We start from the raw sequence: 26,709 nt of genomic DNA on the forward strand, positions 1-26,709 counted from the left end.
CCTTCCTTCATGGGCCTCACGGCTCTGCCCTTCTTCTTAGGAGTGCCACGGGGGAGGCCTGGCATGAGATCATGCTGTCCTGTCTCAGCAATCAGGCCTGTGATGAGCACGCCAATGCCAGTGAGTGTGGGAGCGACTTTGCCTACTTCTACTTCGTCTCCTTCATCTTCCTTTGCTCCTTTCTGGTAAGTCCTGGTCACTGTGCCCATGTGTCCACCTGTCTCAGTCCATCGCAGGTCCCCCTACGTCTCTCACAGATCCCTGGTACTGATTCATGTCTCATTGCAAGCTGATTCTGTGTTGATGGTCCTGTGTCTCCGGAGATGATGACCTATAAAAGGACCCACTCTGTGATGAGCTCCTGTGGGCCTTTCCTTCTCAGAAAGGGTTTTAACTTTCCACAGGACACCTGTTCTTTAGCCTTTAGCCTCTGTCACAGTGGTGAGTTACAGAGAAGCAGCACTCCAGCCAGCGTGCCTGGGGCAGACGAGCCTTGGGAACTGGGGCGGTGGGGAGCTCAGTGGACTGGGTCCTGGGGACGTGGATTTTGTTCCAGGTCAGCAGACACCTCTGGAAAACTTGGAGCAGGGGCATGACACAATCTGGGTGACGTTTCCAAACCTTGCTCTGGCTTCTGATCAGGAGTGGCTGAAGAGTGACCGGGGAGGTGGCTGGAGGTGACGGTGCCTAGAGAAGGGTGGGGACCAGCAGGACGGGAGATTAAACATGGGCATGAGAGCAAACAAGGAAGAAAGCAGCCCCTGCAGTCTGCTGGTGTTCTTGAGAGAAGCCCTCGTCCACGGCCAGCGGGGGGTGTCAGGTGGTGCGGCGGCTGTGGAAGTCAGCATGGCAGCTCCTCGATAAGGGAACAACAGAGTGGCCGTCTGATCCAGCAGCTGCACTCCGGGCACATGCCAGAGCTGAGGGCAGGGCCTCAAGCCGGTATTTGTACATGCACGTTCGCAGCAGCATCATTCACAATGGCCTGGAGGCAGAAGCAACCAAAGTGCCCACCAGTGAGTGAGTGGTTGTGACATGGACACACAAGGGAGTACAATTCGGCCTTAGGAAGAGAGGCTCTTCTGACCCATGCTACGGTATGGATGGCCTGTGAAGTCATGACGCTAAGAGAAAGAAACCAGCGGCAAAAGGAGAAGTAACAGCATGGTTTCAGCTGTCTGAGGTCCTTAGAGCAGGGAAGCTCGTAGAGACGGAGAGCACGACAGCAGGCACCGGGGATTGGGGGAGGGGATGGGGATTAGTGTTTCTCGGGGGCAGGGTTTTGGCTGGGGAAGATGGAAGAGTTCTGGGGACAGGTGGTGGGGATGGTGCCCCTCAGCTGTGCACTTCAGAGTGATTAAATCGGTAAGCTCATTGCTTTGTATGTTTTACCAAATTCAGAAAATGGCCTGAAAGAAGAATTAACATAAATTCTATTCAAGCTCTTTTTATTTTTAGAGGGGGGGCGGGCAGATGGAGAGAGAGAGAATCCCAAGCAGACTCCATGCTGATTGCGGAGCCTGATGTGGGGCTTGATCTCATGACTCTGAGATCATGACCTGAGCTGAAACCAAGACTGGGACGCTTAACTGGCTGAGCCCCCCAAGGGCCCCTTGCTCAAACTCTTGCAAAAAGTAGAAGAAGAGAAACATCTAACAAATCCTATGATGCTGCCATTATGCTAATACCAAAAGCAGGAATGATGCCACAAGCAAGATAACTACAGACCAACGTCCGTGCTAAGTACACAGTAAGGATCCTGAACAAAATACTAGCACACCAGCTCCCACAGCACGTTAAGGGGTTAGACACGGTGATCAGGTGGGGTTTATCCCAGGAGTGCATCTTTCATTTATCCCAGGAGGGTTGCATCTTCAACATACAGAGACTAACCAATGTGGTAAGGGAAAAAACTCACATGATTATCTCAATAGATGCAGAAAAGCACTTGACAAAATTCAACACCCTTTCATGACAGAAGCACTTAGCAGACTCAGAAAAGACGGGAATCTCTGTAACGTGACGAAGGGCATTTATGAAAACCTGTAGTTGACATTAAACTCAGTGACGAAGGACTACAAACTTTTCCTTCAAATATCAGGAACTGGACAAGGATCCCCACTTCCTTATCACTTCTACTCAGCATTGTGCTGGAAGTTTTAGTTAGAGGAGTTAGGCAAGGAAAAGAAATAAAAAGCACCCAAATTGGAGAGGAAAAGGTAAAGCTATCTCTATTTGCCGATGATATGATGGTATATGTAGAACATCTTGAAGAACGCACACGCACACACACGCATGCACACACGCACGCACATGCGCACACACGCACGCACAGTGCTAGAACTAATAAATGAGTTAATCAAAGTCTCAGAGTATAAAATCAACACATAAAAGTCAATTATGTTTCCAGGTACCAGCGATAAACAACCTGAAAAGGAAATTAAGGAAATAATTCCATTTCCAGTAGCATCCAAAGGGATAAAATACCTAGGAACAAATACCCGTGAAGATGAAAACCTTAAATAAGTTAAAGAAGACCTAATTAAGTGGAAAGACATGCAGGCCCATGGATCCGGAGACTTAATGTTGGTGAGGTGGTGATGGCCCCACAGAGTGAGCTCCACATTCAGTGTGGACCCTGTCAGGGCTCCAGGGCCCTTTTTACAGGAATGGGAAAGCTGATCCTCAAATTCATATGGAATGGCAAGGAGCCCCAAATAACAAAAAAATCTTGAAAATTAAAGACCAAGTGAAAGAACCCATGTTTCCCTATTATAAAACTTACTGTAAAGGTACCATGAGTCAGAACAGTGTGGCTGAAGAGACACTTCTCCGAAGGAGTCATGCAGACGACCAACACGTACATGAAAAGGTGCTCAGTGTCACCGTCACCAGGGCATGCACGTCGAGACAACCGCGGCCGTTGCCTCGCACACTTAAAATGGACTATCGTGAAGAAGACAAGAGATGGCAGGTGTTGGCGAAGATGTGGAGAAAAGTGAACCACTGTATGCGGTCAGTAGGAATGTCAATTGGTACGTCACTATGGAAAACAGTATAGATGTTCCTCAAAAAGTAAAAAATGGAGCTAAAATATGATCCAGCAATCCCACTTCTGGGTATACATCCAAATGGAAGGAGAACAGGATATCGAGGACAGATCTGCATGCCCACGTTCACTGCAGCATTACTCACAATAGACAAGACATGGAAACAACCTAAGTGTTCATCAGCGGATGAGTAGATAAGGAAGACTTGGTGTGTACACACACACATTCACAGTATTCAGCCATGGGAAAGAAGGAGATCCTTCTGTCATTTGTGACAACATGGATGGATCTTGAGGGCATTGTGCTAGGTGAAAAAGGCCAGACAGAAAAAGACAAATACTACATACATCACTTACCTGTGGAATTTTTTTTTGGAAGCCAAACCATGGAAAAGGAGAGTTGAAGAACTGTTGCCAGGGACTGGAGAGTTGGGGAAGTAGGGATAAGTTGCTGAAAGGGTGCACACTTTCAGCTCTAACATGAATAAAGTCTGAGAATGTGAAGTAAAACATGGTGACTATAGCTGATAACACTGCATTGTATAACTGAAATTTTCTAGAGGGCAGAATGTAAATATTCTATCAAAAATATGTGATGGACGTGTTAGCTAGATGGCAGGGATGCTTTGACAACGTGTGTGTGTGTAGAGACTGGAATATGTACTCTAAGTATCTTGTAATTATGTCAGTAGTCACGTTTATCTCAGTAAGGTTGATGTGGGGACAGTAGGTATTGGTGTAAGGATAGACCATTAGAGTGGGACGGAGATTCCAGAAATAAACCCAAATATCTGTGGACAGTTGATTTTTGACGAGGATGCCAAAGGTGCTCGGTGTGGCAAGAACAGTTTCTCTGACACATCGCAAAGAGACAACCAGATGTCCACATGTGGAAAAAAAAAAAAAAAGATGGACCCCTATCTCACCCCATATACAAAAACGAACCTAGAACTGGTAAAAGACCTAAATGTAAGAGCTAACACTACAAAACTCTCAGAAGAAGCATGGGGGCAGCTCTTGATCTCAGATTTGTTGAAGGATTCTTAGATTTGACGCCAAAATCACAAGCAACAAAAGAGAAAAATAAATTAGACTACAAAATTAAACACTTGTGTGTGTCAAAGGGGATTATAAGAAATGTGAAAATGCATTCTAAGGAATGGGAGAAAATATTTACTAATTGCATATTTTTAAGGGGATAATATCCAAAACACATAAAGAAGTCTCAGAACTGCAAAAGACAAGGATAAAAAAAATGGGCAAAGAATCAGAATAGACGTTTTTGGCCAGAAGGTATACAAAGTGGCCAACAAGCACATGAAGATATTCATCATCTTTGGACTAAATTAAGGAAACTCAAAACCACACACTTGCTTCACACTCACTGGAATGGCTACAATAATAATAATTTTTTTTAATGGAAAATAACCAGCATCATCAGGCACGTGGAGAAATTGTGACTCTTGCGCATTTCGGTAGGAATGTAAAATGCATCAACTTCTGTGGAAAACAGTTCAGCCCTCAGGTGGCAACAACCCAAATGTCCTTCCGTGGGTGGACAGAGAAGCAAACTGCTGTGTACCGCACAGGATGTTATTCAGCCTTAACACGCTGTGCGGTTCTGCGCCCAACGACTGGGTGAGCCTCATGGGAAGCAGAGAAGCCGGGCCCGGGAGGCCCTCGATGGCCCTGTGCTGAGGGACTCCTCTTGCATGAAACACTGCAAGGAGACAAGCCTGTGGGTGCCGAACAGACACTGTAGGGAAGGGGGCAAGTGAGCGGCCCTTTATGGCACAAGGCGTTTTCTGGGGTGATAAAGAATTTTTGAAACTCGAGGGGTGGTTGACTGATGTGAGTAAGTAAAGCCACTGGGTTGTAAAATACTGGATGTATGTTCTGTGAATTTCAACTCAATTAAAGGGGAAAAGAAGCCAAGCTTTTGGCCGCCAGAATCTAAACCCCTAACTCCAAAGTTGCTGCTTCCCTTGACAGCCAGCTGGGAGGGGACGATGGTGATGGGAGGTGGGGCAGCTTGGTGTGTGGATGGGGTGGGGGGTGTTGGGAGAGCTGGCGGGATCTAGCCCCAGGGCAGGGGCCTGCCACAGGGGTGGTGGTGGTAGAGTGGAGGGCAGAGGCTGCAGGGGAAGCAGGGCTGGCGCTGGATGAGCTGGAGTGGCCTCTGCTGCGGGGATGGTTTCACACAGACTTTGGCAGGAGGGGAAGGGCTAGAGTAGAGGGCAGGCTGAGGTCTCCTTATGTTACCCCTTCTCCTTCCTGTCCTGCAGATGTTGAACCTCTTTGTGGCCGTGATCATGGACAATTTTGAGTACCTTACACGGGACTCTTCCATCCTAGGGCCTCACCACCTGGACGAGTTCATCCGGGTCTGGGCTGAGTACGACCCGGCTGCGTGGTGAGTGGCCCCCGTGCTCCGTGGTCCTCAGGGTGGTCCATGCCACGGAGCTCGGAACAAGGCTGGGGGGCTTCAGACCTGTGTCACGTGAGGTCTGTCCCTCAGTTCTCGGTGGGGCCCACGTAGGGTGGTGCTAGGTCCCCCTCTGGGTGGCACGCTCCTTCTCATGCCCACAGTGCTTTCTCACAGCTCCCTGGGTGGAGAAAAGCTCCAGGAGACCCTCAGCCCGGCCCTTAGCAGCTTCTGAGGGGTCTGTGAGGCTCAGGGCACTTGTGGAAGGGGAGCATATGGTCTCCTCGAAGGTCTGTCACGTGAGGGGCGTGGAGGGCTCAAGGAAGAGGGTGTGGACACAGCAGGAGGGCCTTCCCTTGGGGCCTCACCATCCTCATGAAGCTTGGAGGCCTTCATGGCACAAATGACATTCTTCTTGCCCATGGGCTCAGGCCTCTCCCTCTCTGCCATCACCCTTGGGAACAGGAGCCAACACGCACCTGTGTCCCCAGCCCAGGCTGCGAATAGCAGGCGCTTGGTGAACTTTTACTGACATCGAAGGAGCTACCAGGAAGGGTCTAGTATGTTGGAGACCCTCTGGTCCTGGTGGGTAAGGTTACTGTGTTGCATCAGGTGAGGGGTGGCTCGTTTCCAGACAGCAAGGGTGTCGTGAGGGGACTGGCTGGGGCTAAACCGTTGTTCCATGGTGTGTGTGAGAGTCCCGCACATGGGGACTGCTCTTACCCTCGGGGCCCACGGAGCAGCGCCGACTCACCGTCTGCCCGTCTGTCTGTTCCTTCATCCGTCGCTCCCTCACTGGCTTATGCACTCATTCATGCTCTCAAGCGGGTTCTTGAGTAGTTATTCAGGGCGCGCTCTCTGCAAGGCCGCCAGGACGTGGAGGGGCCAAGAGCCCTGGCTGCTGGGGAAGGCACGGGCCTGCTCCCCGTCTCGGTCATGGTGAGCGCCCAGCAGACGCAAATGTGAACGAGCGGGCGTCCATCCCTCCCACGCTTGGAGGCAAGGGGAAGCCTGGGAAGACGGGGTGTGGCCACTCCCATGTCCTCTCTCCATGGCTCCCCGGCCTGCCTATGCCCCCTCACGCAGCTCTGGCTGTGGTCACCCCCTGTGTGGTAGAGGCCTGGGGGAGATGGTCAGTGTCGTCGTGGTGAGGACCCTACGGCCCACAGATGGCCCGAGCTCCTACCTGTGTTTCCCTCAACGGAAACTCAGCGAGGGCATCAGGTGCTCTGACCCCGGAGCCCGGAAGGCCTGGGGGCTTGGCAGGGCTCCCTCAGCCTCCTTTCCTGCAGCCTTCCTGGAGCCCCTACCGCATCCCAGGAAGGTCCAGAGGATGCTGCGGGAGACCCTTCCCGGGCCGGCGTGCCCTGAGACCACGGGCAGCACCCGCAACCCTCGGGCATCGCTGTGCCCGTAGTGTTTCTGGGTGTTCTCCATTGTGAATCTTTTGCCATTTTCACACATTGCCGAGTGAGCGTAGCTGTTACTTAACATTTCATGGCGTAGGTGACTGTTTCCATGGCCTTGGGGAGTCTTACCACTGTGCTGATGTGCCACCAGGCTGGGCCTGCCATGCCCAGTCTCGTGCTGAGGGCAGGTGGGGGTTCTCTGGTCAGGTCAGCGGGCAGGGGAGACTCCAAGTGAGGCTCTTCCCAGGAGGGGCATCTGGACCATGGTGTTGAGTGATGCTGCTGTTTGCGGGCACAGTGTTTCTGGAGGTTGTGTTCCAGGGAAACGGAGATACTGTGGGTTGTGACTTGGACATATGTCCACGTGGGCAGGACAGACGCAGGTCGGTGCAGGCCTGTGAGAGGGGAGGACTTCTCCCAAATCTTTATGAACTGCAGACCCAGGACTTCCCCTAGTCCAGCTGCAGGTGGAGCAGAATTAGGACAGACAGGAAATGGACCAGGGCTGGACTGTGGTTTTGTGATGGCTCAGACTTCCTGAAATCCAGAGTTCTGAAAACGGGGCCTTTGGAAGGCAGAGGCCATTGGGAGTGTGGTCAAGAAAGTCTGTGGAAGAGTAGACAGCAGATAGAAGCCTCGCACCAGAGGTGGCCTCTGTGAATCAGCACACAAGCCCGTGTCCGAAGTCACACGGACGTGACCAACAGCTGACGCTCAGACTTGCTGCTCCCACATGTGCCTGGGGCTGAAAACAGAGCTTGCCTCCAGATGGCAGGGGGACAGGGGAAGGCCCAGCAGAGGCCACTAAGCAGACCGAGTCCTGGGCACAGGAGCAAGGAGAGTGCTTTGAGCCCTTCCTAGCCTGCGTGGTAGACGTTATGTCCCAGGTGGCCACTCTGCGGTCTCCTGGTTCTTGGAGAGACTTAAAAAACAGCAGAACTTTGTGAAATTTCCACGCTTTCATATGCGTGTGTGTGTGTGTTTGTACCTGTGTGGCTCTGGGAGTGTGTGCACAGTGCATATGTGCAGGGGTGTTTTTGTGTGGGTACGTGTATAGGTCTGTACACAAGTGGCACGCACATGTGCACGCGTACAGCAGACATATACGTGTGCACGTGCGCACGTGGTTGTGTGTACATGTACCGGTACGCACACATGTGACTGCAGACATTTGAGTGCAGTGATGTTTGTGTGCTCCTGTGTGTGCTCGTGTGCACGTGTGCATGAACGCCTGTGTGTGTGTGAGTGTACACGGCATGCGTGCTTGTGTGTGTACACGCGTGTGGACGCAGGTATGCGTGGGCATGCATGCTGTGGGGAGATGAAGAAGGCACGGGGTTGTTGCTTTCTGGTGCTGCCCTTCCCCATCTTTGTGTTGCTTCACTTTGTGGTGGTGTGGACCCTTGAAAGGAGAATCACGTCCTACCTGTGTGCGGTCTGTCTGCTCGTCTTTGTGCTCATCCATCTGCCCGTCACCATTCCGGAGCATCCGCCGTGTGCTGGGGGCCGGGGGTGTGTAGGCGAAGCAGGCTCGGTGCTCTCAGGATGCTGGGTGCAGCAGCACTGGGGGGAGATCAGGGGAGCTGTAGTGGGAGCCCGGCTGTTTGGGGAGGGAGAGACCCCATCTGCCTGGTGAGTCAGAGGAGGTGGCATTTGAGCCAGACTGGAAGGGGCAGGGTGGATGGAGCTCCGGAGAAGCGGGTGGGGTAGGGTTGAAGGGAAGGGGGTCTGATTTTGTCTGATGGAGAAGAGAACACATCGCAAAGGAGCTGGAAGGGTGGCTGGGACAGGCGGAGAAGGTCTCGAACTTCAGGACAGACAGTAGCTTTGACTTAATAGACAGCGAGGACAGTGTTTGAGTCGGGACGATGGTCTTGTTCCCCCACTTTCCATCTGGTACCCTCTGAGGGGTTTGATGGTGGAAGAGAGAAGATGAGCCAAAGAACAGGCTGGGCATTGGGTTGGGTGATTACTGGGGCTGGGGGCTTCACCATGCTTCCAGACCCTTTGTGATGGAAGGGTCCAGTGAGGTTAGCAAGCAACTTGGGTGAGGCAGAATGGGGCTTCCTCTTTCTTCCCTTTTTTCCAGAAGTTTGGATCTGATTGGACAGGAAAGAGAAACATATGTTGGCTGGGGTGCCAACCCTGGGACAAGGGGGTTCTTAGCTGGACCAGCAAATTCCAGGAGATTTAGGAGGTGGGGACCGTCAGGAGAGCCAGGCATGGGGTCTCAGGCACTCGGGGAGCACGAGTAGGAGCTGCCGGAGAGGGTCGGGGAGCAGGGCCCAGGGAGAGATGGACCAGTGGTTCCAGTGTGTGCACGGTGGGGGCTGGGGGCCGGGCCAGCCATGTTCTGTGTGGTGTGTCTCCCGCCTGCCTCCGGCTCAGACATTGTCTTGGGGCTGCCACGCTTCCTGGGGCTGTCGGAGCCCCAGGGTTCCCTGCAGGGAGCTGCCTGTCCAGCCGCGGGGCTCCTCTTCCTGCCGCAGGCTGGGTGGGTGGGCGGGACGGGCTCAGCTGCCTTGGTTGCCGTAACCTGTGACATTTCCTTTCCAGTTGCCGGATTCATTATAAGGATATGTACAGTTTGTTGCGTTGTATTACGCCACCCGTTGGCTTAGGGAAGAGCTGCCCTCGTAGGTTGGCCTACAAGGTTTGCGACTTCAGAGCCTCCATCCCACATACTCTCCCCTGCCCGAAATGCAGACACAGCACACACTCCCTGCCTGGTTTGGGAATGACGACACCTCACCTCTCTTTCCTCCTGCCCTGCCCTGCCCGCACTCCAACCTCCTGGACGCTTCGGTCCCCCATCTGATCTCCTGACCCCTCCAGCTGGCCGGGGAGAGGTAGCCTTCTGAGGCAGTGCACACGGAGCTTTCTGGCTGGGCCTTGAGGGCAGGGGTCGGCTGCTGGGTGGGAGCTGGGGGCCAGGCCCTGCCTGTGCCCAAGGAAGCAGCTGTCTCACCTGGCGTTGCCTCCAGGCTCTCAAGGGTGGGCTGATGGTCAGACAGGCTGGAGGCCAAGGGCCCCAGAGGAGGAGAGCATGGGCACAAGCAGACCAGGAGCAGCTGCCCTTCCCAGTCCGAAGAGCCCAACAGCCCGGGGGTTTCTGGTCCCCGAGGGAGGCGAGGGCGGAGGCACTGGAGGCCCAAGGATGGGCTCTCCTGCTTCACCTCTGGATCGATCCACTCAGCCAAGGCTGGGCACCCTGGGAGGAGGGCCAGGCCCTGGGGCAGTTGTTCCTGCCAGGAAAAAGCTGTCCCTTTTCTGTCCTGGGAGGCCTGCACCTGACCATGTCTCTGGGACCCCAAGCAGGTCCCATAGGCAGGTGTCCCTGGGGGTGGAGTCGAGGCTGTAGGCCTGGCGGCCTGTCTACCTCTGGAAGACACAGTCAGCAGCCCCAGACACCTCCCTGGATCTGGAGCCGGGTCCCGTCCGTTGGCCCCAGCCCTGCTCCTGGCGTGCTGTCAGGAGGGGGCAAGAGTGGCTCCAAGCCACGTCCGACCCCAGCTGCCCACCGCGCCCCCTCACCTGTCCCCGCAGTCTCCCATTTCCTGCCCAGCCCTGACTCCCAGCAGCGGCCCTGCCCTGGGCAGCCTCGGGCGTCTCTGGGCTTGGAGCAGGACTCACCCGTCCAGTTTGTCTCGAGAGCCTGCGGGCTCCTTGCAGAACAACATGGCTCCCGCTCTAGTTTTCTGGCCTGTTTTAGATTCTTCTCCACTTTTTAGCCTCCAGGCTAACTTGGAAGCAAATTGAGCATTAAGGAACGCTGACGTTTCTGCCGTGGTTCTCGGGCTGGCCTCCTGGGTCAGGCACCAGCTCTCCCGGCACGGTGAAACAGCTCTTTTCCAATTTGGCATTATCTGTGGTTTCTAAAAGTGTAAAATCCGAAGTTGATAACCCAAAGCCGCCCCGATGCAGCCCTTCCTCATCCCTCCATGTTCATTAGCTCAGATGTCACCCCTGCCCGCTGCCCTGCGTGGGGCTGGAGTGTGGAGGTGAGGCTGGGAGGGGCAAGGAGGGGATCAAGTCAAGCAGAAAAGTCCCTCATTTTGCGTATTTTGACTTTTGGCATGTAATCTGACGCTGGTTAACTGGATCTGTTTTCTTGTCTGCTTCCTCCCCCCTCCCCTCCTGCTGCACCCCTTCCTGTGGACCCCACCCTGCCTCTGCCTCTCTGGGCCGGGTCTCCAGTGGGCGCATCAGTTACAATGACATGTTTGAGATGCTGAAACACATGTCCCCACCCCTGGGGCTGGGGAAGAAATGCCCTGCTCGAGTTGCATACAAGGTAGACCCCAACCCTGCACCCCGAGGCTGGCTGTGCTGGGGATGGCCTCCGGTCTCCTCTGGGGGCTTATCCGTCTGTCTGTCTGCCGCTCTGCTGTCTCACTGTTTCTTCCTTTTCTCTGCTCCAACCACGTCCTCTACCTTCCCAGACAGAGGGACACGGATACCACGATGGTGTCTCTGCAGCCGCCCCTTGTTCCCGTGGGTCTGCCCACCCTGAGAGGCCCTGAGAGGCTCAGGAAGACAGAGGCGGAGCCCTCCCCCTGCCTTTCTTCCCTTTCCTTCTCTTTCCCGGAAATGACGGGACAGACCACCTTCTTGACAGAAGCTGCTTTTGTTCTGGGCCCAGGATGGCACTCAGCTTCTCTGTCCCATAAGCGCCTGATGAAGGCGCTTCGGGTCTGACCCTGGGGTGGTAGGGCTCTGCAGGGCCTCTGGCACTTAGGAGGAGCCCACGCCCAGCTCCACACGTGCAGAACTTCCCGGGGTCTGGGCTGCCGTCAGCCTGGGGAGGAAGCATCCCCACAGTGGGAAGGAGGCACTGTGGCTTTAAGAAGGAAAAGGGTGCCAAGGAGAGGCGTCCTGCTGTCATTCCTGGGGCTTCAGAGGGCTGCTACAGGGTAAGAGAGCCTCAGGGGCTCAGGTGGTCCCAAGCCCCCTCCCTCCAATGCCCAGGAGGCTGAGCTGCAATGAGGGGTAAACTGAGGGACACCTCCTGGCATCCCTCTTAAGGAAGTGAGCGGGTCACATGGCCCAGCCCACAGCCTGCTCCCATCTGCCCATGTGTCCTCAGCCACCCCTCTTTGGTGTATAGGCACCTTCCATCCGTCCAGCAAACCCCCCACCTGCCGCCCAGCACTGAGAGCCCTCCTGCAGCTCCTGCTGCTCCCAGGAAACAGAGCCAGCCTGAGTCCTGCGGCTCAGCCAGCGTGTGTCTGGAGGCTCCCTGCCCCCGCCCTCTCTCTGAGCAAGCCTCCCAGCAGAGCTCTCACCTCTCTGGTTCTGTCCACACTGTCTATGCTCCAAACCTGGGCCTGTCTCTGTCCCCTGGCTCAGACAGCCTTTGGAAGCTAAGCAGTTGCCCTTCAAGCCGTCGGCGGACGCCTCTGCTCTCTTCCTCAGCCCTCCCCTGCCTGGCCTGCACGTTGTGCCTGCCTGGAGGCCTGCATGCGTGGCCATAGCTTTGTTCCCAAGAAGGAGAGTTCTGTCCAAACTGGTACCTGGGGTTGGGCTGGGCATGCAGGGCCCCGATGGGCTAGCCTTTTGGGCCCCTCCCCAGCTGTGCTGGCCGGTTCCAAGGTGCTGTTCACGAAGAGACTAGGGGCGGCCGCAGGCTGGGTGGGAATGGAGGGGCGTAGAGAGCTGGGGAGGGTGCAGGAGACGGGCAGAGTGCTGTGACCAGGAGGGTCTCAGCTTAGGGCAGAGGTGCCTGTCTGTTTGCCCTGGCCTTGTCCTGCTGCCGCTTCCTGAGATCCTGGCCCTTCTAGGGCCTGGTCAGGCAGAGGAGAGCCTCTGGTGAAGGTGCCTTGGACAGAGCTCTCTTCTCTTGGTGATCACCTGCTCGCTCCTCCATGCTGGTGCCCAACTCCCTGACCCCCTGGAGAGGAATCCCTCTGCCTCTCCTTCTGTCATCGGTGCCGGTCTACAGGGACACCGTGCTCTGGAAAGCCCGTTTTCCTGGTGTGCGTCACACAGGTTATGTGTGTGGTCCTGGGACCACAAGTGGGTGTGCCAGGTGGGTCTTTGCCAGCATTCAGTGGGGCAGAGTCTGGGCTCATGTCTCCAACCACCCAACCTCTATTAGATTGAGGATTGGATTTAGGGCCGAGACACTAGGGGCAGGGCTGAGGGCCCTCCCAAAAGGGGCTGTTGTGTCATAGGGTACGGGCTTGGCAGAGGACAGGCAGAGCCCAGGGAGGGACCCTGCGCCCCCGTCTCTAGCTCTTGTCTTGTGGCAGAGGACAAGAGACTGCTGGGAGGAGACAGGTGGGTCACAGTCCCCCTAGGGCTCCAGCTGGCCAGCTAGGTGATCTGCCATGCTGAGGCCATTCCAGACACACTAGGGACAGTTTTCTTCCTAGGCATCACATAAGTTCTCAGAGCCTTTGGCTCCGGGTAGCTGTTGGCTATTCCTGGAGGTCTGTGGGATGGACACACGTCTGTCTCCCACGGTTCTGTCCTTGAAAAATGAGGAGAGGAGAGGGGCGGTTCACCTGATGGGGAAACAGGGAGCGCAGCAGCAGGACGCTGCCCCCCGTCTGGTCTGGAGTACTTTTACTCCTGTGCAGTCGTCTTGAGCCTCTCCCGACGAGCCTTCACGTTGGCTCTGTGCAGTCCCATCGGCTCTGGGTCCTTCTGACTGGACGGTGCTGGCTGCCTCTTCCAGGTCCCCTGGCTGGGTGGTGAGAGATGAAGCCTACCTGGGTGGAGGGAGGCCTCACTGGGAGCTGGAGCTCAGGGCTGTGCTCATGGCTAACCTGCCCTTTGTCCAGGACTCCGGGCTGCTGGTGGAACGGATGACACTGGGCAGAGCAGTGAGGACGGGGGTCTTCCCTCCCATCTGTGGGCCATCCCAGGGCACCCCAGCCTCAGTTCTGCAGCCCAGACCCCTCCCTCTTGAGCCCAGGCCACATGCCCCTTACTCCAGCCTTGGGCAGGGGTCCTTCCAGCTGAGCATGTGCCTGTTCTTTCAGAGGAACCCAGCCTTCTGGCTTGGTGCGATGCGACAGTCTTTACCTGGATGTCCGTTTGTCTGCGGCTAGGTGAAGCCTCAGCTCTGGTGAGGGTGGGGGTCCAAGGGTGAGTGCGAATGCTGGCAAAACTCCCAGCCACCCAACTTTGCTTGGGCCTGGGCACCTGCAGAAGCTACCCGCAGGAGAAGCCCAGCTTCTAGGGGTCTCTAGCACCTTGTAGTCCCATAGTGGAGGGACCCTGGTAAGCCTGGCCCTGACCTGCTCCCCTTGTCCCTAGCGCCTGGTTCGCATGAACATGCCCATCTCCAACGAGGACATGACTGTCCACTTCACGTCCACGCTGATGGCCCTCATCCGGACCGCACTGGAGATCAAGCTGGCTCCAGGTGAGCAAGGCAGCATCTGGGGAGGGCACCGAGCTGGGGCCTGGCAGTCTCACTCCAGAGCCACCCCCAGGGGGGTGTGCAGGGAGGAGGGGTGAGGAGGCCTGTCTGGAGGGGACGGAGGACAGGTGCCCATGGCGCCTCTGTCGGGCACCAACCTTGTCATCTGACAACCGCCCTGGGGCATTGTGAATGATCCCATTTTCATGGGAGGGAGCTGAGGTGCGGTGAGGGTAATCGGCCTGTCCAGGTTACCCAGAGCTAGAGCATGTGGAGGCAGCACCCTTCCAGGGCGGAGAGTCTGTGTGCCTGCGGTCCACTCCCCGAAGTGAGCCCAGTCCCTGGCAGGTCCTCTCCTGAGCTCCAGTGTGTCCTCCCCTGTCCACAGCAGCCTCCTGTGACGCCTGCTGTACTTTCAGAGGAGATTAGAGCCACCAGAGGGAATCCGCCCTGTCCCTGCCCCCACACCGCCCTCCAGGCTGCATTCTTGACCTTGAGCTCAGCCATTTTGTTTATAGCGGATGAGTCAAGGCCAGTCCCGTACCCCACCACCCCTTGCACTCTAGGTCCCATTCTCATCATCTACCCAAAGATGTCACGCCAGAAATTCTGCACCGTGCTTCTTGTCCTGTTACTTGTTTCCTCCCTATTGGAGTCTTTGTATCAACATACAGACGCGCTATGATCTCTCCCATCTTTAAAAGGTTTTCTGCTCCCTCCATCAGCTTCCCTATGTTTATTCTTCCTCGCAACCGGCTTCTCGAGAGACTGGTCTGCAGGGTCTGTCTGGTCTCTCCCGTTCACCCCGCAGGCGGGTCTGCACGGCCGTGCTGCGGGAGCCGCGCTCGCTGAGCTGCTCAGTGACCTTATCTTCCCTGTCCGCAGCTCAGCCTTTCCTCGGCTGTCCCTTCCTTTTTGAATCCCTTTGATGTTTCTTGTTGTGTTTTCTCATGTCTCCCACTCTCCGGATGTCACTGCGCCCCTCAGACTCTCTGCCCCCTTGGTGCTTCCACCTATTCTCATGGCTCTAAATACTGGGAATTCCTACTTCGTGTTTTAAGTCCAGGCCTCTTCCTGAACCCCAGACCTGCATTCTCATGTGAGGAGCTACGTGAGAAAAGTTATTTACTGTCTCCACTTGGAAACCCAGGAAGCATTCCAAAGTTCACTTGCCCGGACTTGATCACCACGTGTTCCCCGTGGTCGTTCCCATCTCCATCAGTGGAAACTCTCTTCTTCCAGTTGGTCACTCAAGCCAAAGCCTTTGGAGTCATTCTTACCTCCTTTTTTTTTTTTTTTCCATCCTTGCCCCAGTTTTGACCTATATCTGATCCCTTGTCATATCTCCTGACTCTACCTTCAATATCTACAGAGTATGATCACTTCTCTGCCCTCTCCCACTGCCAGCTCCTGTTCAAGCCACTGTCTCTTGGGTCTTGGCTAGATTGTTGCCGTAGCTTCCAGCAGTCTGCCTCTGCTCTTGTCTGCCTTCAACATACCAGCAAGGATGATCATGTTGGAAACCAAACCAATAAAATTAATAAACCTCTGGCTAGACTAATCAAGAAAAAAGGGAGACAAAAATAACCAATATAAGGAATGAAAGAACACCACTACAGGTCCTGCCACCATTAAATGGATAACAAGGAAATTTTATGAACAACTCTCTGTCAGTAACTTAAATGAAATGGGAAAATTCTTTGACACCAACTACCAAGCTCATTCAGGCATGGATAACCTGAGTGGGTTAAAAAAAGGAAGAGATAATCTGAGTAGCACTATGTTTAGTAAAGAAATTAAATTATAGTTAAAAGAATTCCAATAAGAAAATCCATGGCCCCGTTAGCTCCATAGGTGAAGTCGGCCAAACATTTAAGGAGGAAATAATACCTGTTCTATATAAACTCTTCCAGAAAATAGAAAAAAAGAGCATATTTTTCAACTTACTGTATGATGCTAACATTACTCTGACACCAAGAAGAGACAAAGACATTATAAGAAAAGAAAATTATAGATCACTATCCCACATGACTGTAGGCACAAAAATATTCAACACAGTTTTCTCAGACTGAATCTGGATATATATATTTCTATTTACTTGATGACAAAAGTAGGGTTTATCCCAAGAATGCAAGTTGAGTTCAAGTTTAAAAGTCAATTAATATAATTTACTATATCAAAGAAGTGGAACTATATGATCATCTCAGTAGATGCAGAAAAAGCATTTCACAAAAATTAAGTATCTACTCATGATTTTAAAAATTCTGCATAGCGTAGTAACGAAGGAAGCCCCTTCAATCTGACCAAGGATATCTGTGAAAAACCTTCAGCGAATGACACGCTTAACAAAGAAAGACTTTCCCCCTAAGATCAAAAACGAAGGATGGCTACTGTCATCATTCCTGTTCAACATCTTTCTTTAGGACCTAGCCATTGTAATAAGTTAAGAAAAAGAAATAGGAAGCATACCAGTTGGAAAGGAAGAAATAAAGCCGTCCATATTTACAACTGGCATGATTATCTATGGAGAAAATCTGAAAGGCTCTAAGAAAAGCTGAGTAAAATGGAGGTATCTATAAAACAAGGAATGCCAACGATGGCTGGGAGCCACCAACATCTGGGAACAGGCAAGGAAGAATTCTTCACTAGAGCATATGGAGGAGGCACCGTCATGCTGACGCCTTGATTTTGAGCTTCTGGCCTCCAGAACTGAGATAACAAATTTCTATTGTTTTAAGCCATTAAAAGAAGTTACTAAAACAACACACAAGTATAGCAAGGCTACAGGATACAAGGTCAATGTGCAAGAAGCAAATGTATTTCTACGTATTAGCAATTAACAGTTGAAATGGGGAAAAGTTCCATTAAAATCGCACCAAAACCATGAAATACATCTGTGTTGCTGGATAACTCTACAACATTTATATGTGAGATTCGTATGCTGCCAGTTTCAAAGCACTGGTTGAAAGAATCAAGGAAGACCTAACTGAATCAAGCACTGCCTCGCCTTCCTGCATGGAAGACTCCGTGTCGCCATGATGTCAGCTCTTCCCACACCGATCAATAGAATAAATGTTAACACAACCAAAATCCCAAGATGTTTTTAGATAGAAATGTACAAATGAATTCTAAAATGTTTGTAGAAAAGCAAAAGAACTTGAGAAACAATTTTGAAAAAAGAACAAAGCTGGAAAACTTACTCCACATGAATCAGAGACTACCTATAAAGCAAGTCAGTTGCAGAGACATGGGTCAGTGGAACACAAAGGAGACTCACACTTACACAGCCAATGGGCTTTTGATGAAGTTGTAAAGGCAATTAATGGAGAAAGGATAAGTTTTTCAACAAATGGTACTGGAATAATTTAGACAGCTATATCCCCCCAAAAGGGAAAAATCTTGACCTTTACTATCTTAGTCTGCTTGGGCTGCCAATAACAAAATACCATAAGTGAGTGGCTTAAACACAGAAATTTATTCCTCACAGTCTAGAGGCTGAAAGTCTGAATCAAGGTGCCGGGAAGGTAGGGTTCATCCCCAGGCCTGTTCTCCGGGTTTGTAGGGTGGTCACCTTCTCACCATGTGCTCACATGGTCTTTCCTTGAGTGGGTACAGAGAGTGAACGAATTTTCTGGTGTCTCTTCCCATAAGGACACTAACTCTGTAGGTCAGGCGCCCCCCTTCTGACCTCATTTCACCTAATTACCTCCTTCTCAGCCTTATACAGTCCCAGTGAGAGTTCCGGTTTCAACAGGTGAATGGGGGTAGCGCACAATGCAGCCCATAGCACATACCTTTCATCTCCTACCAAAATTAACTTGAAAATGATCATAGACATAATGTAAAATGTGAAATTATAAAACCTCTAGAAGGAAACACAGGAGAGAAATTTTGGCAATTTTGAGTTTGGGAAAGATTTTTTAAGACAAAAAGCATGAGCCATCAAAGAAAAAAACCGATAAATTGAACTTCATCAATGTAAAAAACTTTTGCTTTACATTTAGGAAAATGAAAAGACAAGCTAAAGCAATGGTGAAAATATTTTTGAAACATATATCTGATATAGGATCAGTTCCCAGAATAGGTAAAGGTCTCCCACAACTCAGTAATAAGAAAATAGACAACCTGATAAAAATGGGCAAAGGGTTTGAACAGACATGTCACCGAGATATATATATGGAAGGCAAGTAAACAGCTACAGAGACACTCAGTATCTTTAGTCATTAGAGAAATCCAAAATGAAGCCACAATAAGGTAACATTACACGGTTATTAATATGGTTAAAATACTTTTTAAAGGGGCAGTATTAAGTCCTGGTGAGAATGCATAATATGGAATTCTTGTCACCCTTGTTTGGCAGTTCCTTATGGTTTGGCCCAGCCATCCCACTCCTAAGTGGGAAGAAAAGAAAACATACATCTTTACAAAACCATAGATGCAGAGGTTCACAGCTTTATTTCATAATCACCTCCAAATGCAAGCAACTCAAGTGTTTACAACTGGTGAATGGATAAGCAAATTGTGGTCTGTCCATACAGTAAGATAGTCCTCAGCTATCAAAAGAAACACACTACCGACATGTTTGCCAACACAGATGAGTCTCAAATGCACTGGGCTGAGTGGGGAAGTCCCCCAAAACCAAGACACCCTGTGATGTTATTTGTGTGGCATTCTGGAGAAGGCCACATAAACCGGACAAAAAACACACGGGGAGGAGAAGGCCTAGGGTCAGTTACAGAGGGAGCATGGAGGGGCTTTGGCCATGGTCCCACGTCTCGATTGTGGGGGTGGATACGTGGCTTCATGGGTTTATCGCAGTTCACAGAACGGGATAACTGAAAAGGGTGTCACCGTATGCACACCACACTAACCTGATGCTAGAAAAAGATCAATCAGTATTTTATCCCTCTGCTGCTTCCCATCTCAGCATCTGCTCCTTGCAACGCCCAACCCCCATGCCCTGCTCAGTGAGCCTTGCTGTCCTGGCTCATTGTGTGACACACCCTGGTCCCTTTCTGCCTTCAGGGTCGTTGCACACACGACAACTTTCCTGACCACCCTGTCCAACACGGCAGGCCTCCTGGTATTTCTCATCCCTCCTACTTGGCTTCTTCTGTACCCAACACCCTAGATTTTTAACTTGCTGCCACTTTATTAAGCCACGTCGTGCCACAAAGGCAGCTGCTTTTGTTCCATCACCTAGAACAGTACCTGGCATGGGTGGGTGTTCACTCGATAGTTTTGAAGGGCTGGACTGCCACCGTGACCTTCTCCCCTCCCAGGGCCCATGCACGCAGGCCTCTGTCTCCAGACAGGAGCCCATCAGGGGCGCTCTGATGGCCGCCGTGGCCACGCTTCTTCCTGCTCTGCCCTCTCTCCTAGCACTGTCCTTGCCCCGTTTCCCTCTACACCACACCTCTCCCTGCCTACTCCCCAAGGGGGCTATGGGACGGCTGCTGACATCTCTCTTCCCCTCCACACCCTGTCCCGCCCCAGCCGGCACCAAGCAGCACCAGTGTGATGCCGAGTTGAGGAAGGAGATCTCCTCTGTGTGGGCCAATCTGCCCCAGAAGACCCTGGATTTACTGGTGCCACCCCATAAACGTAAGTGAGGGAAAGAAACTCCCCTTGTTTGGGGCGCCTGGGTGGCTCAGTGGGTTAAAGCCTCTGCCTTCAGCTCAGGTCATGATCTCAGGGTCCTGGGATGGAGCCCCGCATCAGGCTCTCTGCTCAGCGGGGAGCCTGCTTCCTCCTCCCCCTCTCTCTGCCTGCCTCTGCCTACTTGTGATTTCTCTCTGTCAAATAAATAAAATCTTAAAAAAAAAAAAAAAAGAAACTCCCCTTGTTCACCCCCTTCTGTGTCCTACCCAGAGGCAGTGCCGGGACCTCTGGGCCAGGGTGACCTCATTGATAGTCTAGACTTAGATTCCACCTGCGGGGAAATGGTCTTACGAGTGGGCGCATAGGGACTGTGGGAGGGGATTACCTGGGCTTTATTCTGTTGGCCACAGTCCCCTACATTCCTGGTGGGGGGTGTACTTAAAAAGATTCAGAGAACAGCAGGGAGACTCCTGTTAGAGAAGAAGGGCTTAAAGATTAAACCCCACATCCACTTCACTGGGAGGAGATGCGGGGCCCTGTGGAGAGTCAATACAGCTCCTGGGAGCATGTGCCCAGTGTCCAAAGACACCATGTGGGGACCGCGCAACTTTGGCCAAGCCCTGTGCCCTTTCCTGAGCGTGTACGGGGTTCCTCATGGTGGGGGCTCTTCCCTTGTCCCACCCCACCCCACCTTCCTCCGCCATACGCCATCCTCTGTTTTCTCCCCTCCAGCCGATGAGATGACTGTGGGAAAAGTGTACGCAGCTCTGATGATATTCGACTTCTACAAACAGAACAAGACCACCAGAGATCAGATTCACCAGGCAACAGGAGGCCTGTCCCAGGTACTGGGTTTCAGGGTTCCCAAGAAGTAACCCTCAGGCTCTGACACCCGTTAGCTGTTTCGACAGCAGAGGGAACGCACATCCTCCTGGGGATTGCACGGCAGGAAAAGGAGGAGGAGGGGTCCCATCTGTGGCTTCACCTTTCCGCCCCCAAAGTCAGAGACTCCGTGCAGCCTGTCTGCTTTCCAGTGGCTGGTCTCTTGCTGGTCCTGGGGTCCCCTGACTTGGAGAGCTAGTGTTCGGGAGCAGTAGGCAAGGGGCTGAGAACATGTTCCCTGGACATACCACTTTTTTAAGTAGTAGAAGAAAGAAGTTTGAAGAACACTCGAGGAGGTTGTTTGGGGATGTGCGAGGAGAACTTGCTTATCCTGCACACGGCAGGGAGCAGAGAGATTCAAACTGATGGGTCCAAGGCCATGATTTCTTCCACCATGACTCTGACTGGGCTGGTTTGGGGCCCCGTCTTCCTGATGTCACCCTTCAGAGAGAACAACTTACCCACATAGCCAAAGCACCAGTGACCATATGTAGACTCTCTTGTCTAGAAATTTGCCTGGTGGTCAGGGCTTGCAGGGACAGTCACCCCTGTTGGAATGGGAACTATCTGATGCCCACCCATACCACAGCCCCCCGTTCCCGTGTCTGTTGCAGACGCCCACCCGTGCCCTGCCCCCCCACCAAGGCCTGAAACCTCAGAATTCTGCTCAATCTGGGGCTCATGCGGCCTCTGCCCGTCAATCCAAGTTGATGAGATGAAATATTTTTGCCATTTCTAAGTGGGTGCAGTCCCCAGATTTTGTAGGTGAGGAAGCTGAAGCTCCAAGAAGTGAAATGACTTTGCTGATGTCGCTCACAGGCCAGGCTCGGGGGAAGACTCTGCCTCCCTCCTGTGAAGGGCTGGGGCAGGGCAGAAGGAGCACCAGCTCACGCTGCGGGGACACGGCAGCTTCCTGGTGCACCTGTCTCTGCCCTTAGAGCTCTTCCTCTTCTCTGCGTCCCTTCTGCAGATGGGCCCTGTGTCCCTCTTCCACCCTCTGAAGGCTACGCTGGAGCAGACACAGCCCGCGGTGCTCCGAGGAGCCCGGGTTTTCCTTCGGCAGAAGAGCTCTGCCTCCCTCAGCAACGGCGGGGCCGTGTGCGTACTTGGCCAGGGGGCGCAGTACTGGGAGGAGGGAGGATTCCTGGTGTCGGCACCTCCCAGAGGGGCTCTCTGCAGGCATGGCCTCAGGACACGGAGCCTTCAGGTCCCATCGCCACTTTGGGAGACGGGCTCCACTGTCCACCCCATGCCCACCTCCACCCAGATGGTTCCCCGTGGGTGGTGCCTGGAAGCTGGTCCAGGCCGGCTGCTGGAGCAGTCTGTGGTGGTCCCCAGAGCTGATTCCCAACGTGACACAGGTGCCTTTGATGGTACTAAGGTCAGCGGCTTCAGACTGTCCCCTCCCAGTGTGTGTGCCCATTTGCCTTCCTGGGCAGGGGCCTCTGCCTCTGCTCCCTCCCTGCCCGTTGAGAAATTACTTGTTTCCATCTCAATCCCCACCGCATTCTGTTGACGGCTTGTGTGTGTCCAGTCTTCCGAACCCCTCTAAGATGCCTTCTCCTCAGATGTCCACTCTGGCCGCGCTTTCTGAAGCAGCTGTATCTGGTACACGACCTGGTGACATCCCTCTCGCCTGTCCTCTAACTCTTGCCGCAATAATTCTTGGGCATGAACCACCCAAACCAAGTGCTGTGAAAGAGCAGTGACCTGTCCTGTGCTGTGTGTTGCCGAGGGGTGGTGCAGCGGGCTGCTCTGCTCTAGCCACCCCCTGGGGCCAGCAGGGTCCCGTGGCTGCTCACACCCCATCGGCTCACACGGACCACTGGCTGAGTGCCAAGGGAGGGGCTTCTGCTCTGCCTCATGCAGCAGGGGCTGAGGTGCGGTCCGGAGAGCAGACTGGGCATGGCTGGCTTAGGGCTCCCGACGCCCTCTCGTTGGCACAGGTTTGGGTGCTCTTCTTCGAAGCCTGGTTGTGGGTCTTGCCCTGTTAATGAGGTAGGTCTTGCTGAGTCCTAAACTGCCCGTAACTCAGCAGTCAGGGCTTGCTGGGCTCAAGCATAGACAGGATGTCCGTTCTGGGCGTTGTGCACGTCGTACACGTGTGGTCTCATCCTTGCTGAGGACCGCCCCTGCTCCAGCTACACGCAGGAGGCCGTATTTAGGGCTGAGGGAGCTGCTGGCTGAGCCCAGCCCTCCCTCGGACTCCTCTCTGGGGCCCTCTCTGGCCGTCTGCTCCGAGCCTGGTGCTGGGTCCACACCCCTTGCCCTGTGGCCATTTGAGGGGCCTGCACGGGAGGGCCTCGTGCCGCTGGGCTGTTCCTGAGCCCGGGCAGAAGGGCTAGTGTAGCTTCCTGGCAGGCTGGGGCCAGGTCCTCGGTGGACATTCCGGGGCCCACAGGCCTCTGAGCCAACAGGACAATCGTCTCTGCCCTACAGCCAAACCCAAGAGAGCGGCATCAAGGAGTCTGTTTCCTGGGGCACCCAGCGGACCCAGGAGGTGCCCAGTGAGGCAAGGACATCCCTGGAGCGTGGCCACTCCACAGAGATCCCAGTGGTGCAGCTGGGAAAACCGGTGCGGGTTCCTGGGGCTGGGGAGTCAGGCTGAGGATGAAGGACAACAAAGGGGTGGGGGTGAGGCAGGGATGGTGGGAGATGGCAGGAACGTGGCAGGGAGCCCCGGGGGAGGGGGAGAAGGTGAGAGTGGAGTGGGGGCTGCCGTGACTGTGGGCCGCTCTGTGCCCAGGCCATCGATGTCCAGAGGCAGAGCGTGGCCCTGAGAGGTCCTGACGGGGAACCCCAGCCTGGTCTGGAGAGCCAGGGACGAGCAGCCTCCATGCCCCGCCTGGCTGCAGAGACTCAGGTGGGTGGCCTGGGAGGGTCAGGGTCATGGAAGGGTGGGGGAGTGGGGGATGAGGAAACCTGGCTTGGGGAGGGCTTGTGTCCCACGTGAAGGCTCCCCACCTTATGGCAGCCTGGACGCTGTCGGCCCTGTTGGGGACTCCTAGGACTCCATGATGGACTCAAGAGGAACAGCCAGAGTCCTCTGAGGCCTGCCAAGAGTCTCCAGCACCAACCTGTGGTCAGCCTCTTTTTGGGATTCTGTGGCCCAGTGTGCCTGACCCAGCCTTTCCCTCTCTAGTGCACCCCCCTTCCCCCCAGTGCATAAGGTGCCTCACACCTTGGTCCTCCCTTTGCCTGGTCGAAGCTCTGGGGATGATCTGCCCTGTTCCTTCTCTGGGTGTGCAGGAGCTCCCAGCTCCATCCCCTGCTGGGGATGCAGGGACGTTCTAGGGCAAGGGGGCTGCGTGCCCTTTCACAAGGACTCAGAGAGGGGCCTGCAGGCCTGAGGCTGGGTCGGGGGCTCTGCTTTCACTTGTTGGGAAGGTGAGGGGCTTTAGAAGAGCATGGCCTGGGGCCTGGGATCTCCAGCGCTGGCCTGGGGTTGGCCCTGTCCCTACCTCCTTTTGTGGTTCCTGGCTTTGCATGTTCAAAATGACTTCATCCTCTAAACTTATCTCTGTGTCCCACTGCTGGTGGCTCCTGCCCTCTTCCCCTTCCTGACCCTGGCCAGCAGGGCGGCCAGCTGGAGGACACTGAGTGGAAGCCGTGGGTCTGCTCCACGTGGAGGGCCCATTTCCATGGGTCCTGATTTCAGCTCAGGGCAGCAGCCCCGTGGCCCTGGCCCAGCAGAGTCATCACACGCAGCACCCCCTCAGTGTTCTCCTAGCCCGGCCCCAGCCTCCCTCTTCCTGGCATCCTCCCTGTCCTCCCGGGACACTGAGGCCAACAGCTCTCTGCGCCCTGCTGGCAGAGATGGACAGCAACTTTGCCGTGTGCTCTGGGAGAAAGGGTGGGCCTGGGTGGGGAAGAGCTTTCCAGGGAGAGGGAGGGGCCTGGTGGTTCTGGAACCCCAGACTCCTCTCTCAGACTGTGAGCCCTCCCACACCCACCCCCCTCACCCCCCCCCACCCCCGCAGCCGGCCCCCAGCGCCAGCCCCATGAAGCGGTCCATCTCCACACTGGCGCCCCAGCGCCCTCATGTGGCTCATCTCTGCAACGCTGCCCTGGACCGCGCCCCGGCCAGCCAGCCTGTGCCCCACCACCACCACCGCTGCCATCGCCGCAGGGACAGGAAGCAGAAGTCCCTGGAGAAGGGGCCCAGCCTGTCCGCAGACACAGATGGTGGTGCGTGCAGGGGTCCCTCAGATGTCCAGGGCCTGGGGCAGGGATCTGAGACCCTCTTCTTTTCTGTACCTCGACCACATAAGCAGTCCTGAGTAGGGGGTGGTGAGTCGCAGGTCTGGGGGGACCAGGCAGGACCACCCGCCCACTTCAGCTCTTACCCTGGGTCCTCCTGCTAGTCATGGGGACCAGGTCTGGGCTGGGGGTCTGTCTCCCCACCTGGCTCTCTGTGCTGACTTCCCCTTTTTCCGGCCAGCACCCAGCAGTGCTGCAGGGCCAGGCCCACCCCCGGGAGAGGGACCCACAGGCTGCCGGAGGGAGCGCAGACAGGAGCGAGGCCGGTCCCAGGAGCGGAGGCAGCCTTCTTCCTCTTCCTCTGAGAAGCAACGCTTCTACTCCTGTGACCGCTTTGGGGGCCGTGAGCCCTCGCATCCCAAACCCTCTCTCAGCAGCCACCCCACATCACCAACAGCTGGGCAGGAGCCAGGACCCCCGAGACCGGTAAGACAGGACCCCCTCGCTGCCCCTCCTTATGAGACTCCCCTTCCCCACCATGTTCTGAATCCTCCTTCATGTCCTGGTTCCCTGGCCCGGGTCTGTACTCCCCCGTTCCTTGCCCCACTGCTCCCCCACCAGCCCAGGCCTCCCGTCCCAACTGCCCTGGACTGGCCTCTGGTCTCGCCTCTCCCTGAGCTGTGCCTGTCCCTTTGTCACCCACTGTTTCCAGCTACATTTCCCCCACCACACACCCTACCAGTCTCCCTCCTAGGGTGCCTGCCTCTCTCCATGCCTTACTGCCCCTCCCCCCAGTGGTTCTCACCTGCATTGGCCTCTGGTCTGGTACTTTCATTTTTTTCTTTTTTTGCTCTGTTCTGCTTTCTTGTAGGGTGGTGGTTCAATGAACGGGAGCCCCTTGTTGTCGACATCTGGTGCTAGCACCCCTGGCCGTGGCGGGCGGAGGCAGCTCCCCCAGACTCCGCTGACCCCCCGTCCCAGTGTCACCTACAAGACGGCCAACTCTTCGCCTGTCCACTTCGCTGGGGCACAGACCAGCCTCCCCACCTTCTCCCCAGGCCGGCTTAGTCGTGGCCTTTCTGAACACAACGCTCTGCTCCAGAGAGACCCCCTCAGCCAGCCCCTGGCCGCCGGCTCTAGGATCGGCTCTGACCCTTACCTGGGGCAGCGTCTGGACAGTGAGGACACAGCCCGCACCCAGCCTGAGGACACGCTTACCTTCGAGGAGGCTGTGGCCACCAACTCAGGCCGCTCCTCCCGGACTTCCTACGTGTCCTCTCTGACCTCCCAGTCCCACCCACTCCGCCGCGTGCCCAACGGCTACCACTGCACTCTGGGACTCAGCTCGGGCGGCCGGGCCCGGCACAGCTACCACCACCCCGACCAAGACCACTGGTGCTAGCTGTACCGCCCACGCCACGCACCTGCACAGCGGCCGCGTTCCGTCGATGAGTTTTATCATCCACGCTGGGCTCCTGGGGACACTCAGGGGCACCGAGGCAGGGGCAGCAGCCCCTGGGAGGAGGGGCCCTGCCTTTGGGGCCAGCTGGGGGGAGGCCCCGCTGCTCCCCCCACCCCCCCACCCCACCTCCTCTTTCACACTGGACCAAGTCCTAAAGCCCTTTCAGAGAGGGATGTGGCTCTCTCTGTCCGCTGGTAGGCTGCCTGCCTGGGTCTCATACCACAGACCCTACACGGGAAGTGGCCGCATGTGCTGAGTAGGACGCTGCCAGTCTGAATCCTGTGTGATGGGTCCCAGCATCTGGGGTGTGTG

General features: G+C 54.8%; 1 protein-coding gene across 2 annotated transcripts in view; it reads left to right on the forward strand.

The window, feature by feature from the left end:
• LOC111145672 (calcium voltage-gated channel subunit alpha1 B) overlaps positions 1 to 26,465 on the forward strand; it is a 184,449-nt gene extending 157,984 nt beyond the window's left edge. The window contains exons 36-47 of one of the 2 annotated variants that reach the window (XM_022500758.1): positions 41 to 185; positions 5,335 to 5,462; positions 11,081 to 11,177; positions 14,147 to 14,255; positions 19,749 to 19,856; positions 20,586 to 20,698; positions 21,706 to 21,833; positions 23,175 to 23,310; positions 23,482 to 23,598; positions 24,716 to 24,923; positions 25,177 to 25,421; positions 25,807 to 26,465. In XM_022500758.1, coding sequence (XP_022356466.1) covers positions 41 to 185; positions 5,335 to 5,462; positions 11,081 to 11,177; positions 14,147 to 14,255; positions 19,749 to 19,856; positions 20,586 to 20,698; positions 21,706 to 21,833; positions 23,175 to 23,310; positions 23,482 to 23,598; positions 24,716 to 24,923; positions 25,177 to 25,421; positions 25,807 to 26,337 — 2,065 coding nt within the window. In that variant the 3' untranslated portion in view covers positions 26,338 to 26,465. The remainder of the gene's footprint in view (positions 1 to 40; positions 186 to 5,334; positions 5,463 to 11,080; positions 11,178 to 14,146; positions 14,256 to 19,748; positions 19,857 to 20,585; positions 20,699 to 21,705; positions 21,834 to 23,174; positions 23,311 to 23,481; positions 23,599 to 24,715; positions 24,924 to 25,176; positions 25,422 to 25,806) is intronic. The other variant, XM_022500759.1, reaches the window with a different exon arrangement.
• Positions 26,466 to 26,709: the final 244 nt, after the last annotated feature.

The sequence above is a fragment of the Enhydra lutris genome, unplaced genomic scaffold, assembly GCF_002288905.1.
Source record: "Enhydra lutris kenyoni isolate GAN:26980312 unplaced genomic scaffold, ASM228890v2 scaffoldscaffold13, whole genome shotgun sequence".
In the NCBI taxonomy this organism is placed as follows: Eukaryota; Metazoa; Chordata; class Mammalia; order Carnivora; family Mustelidae; genus Enhydra; species Enhydra lutris.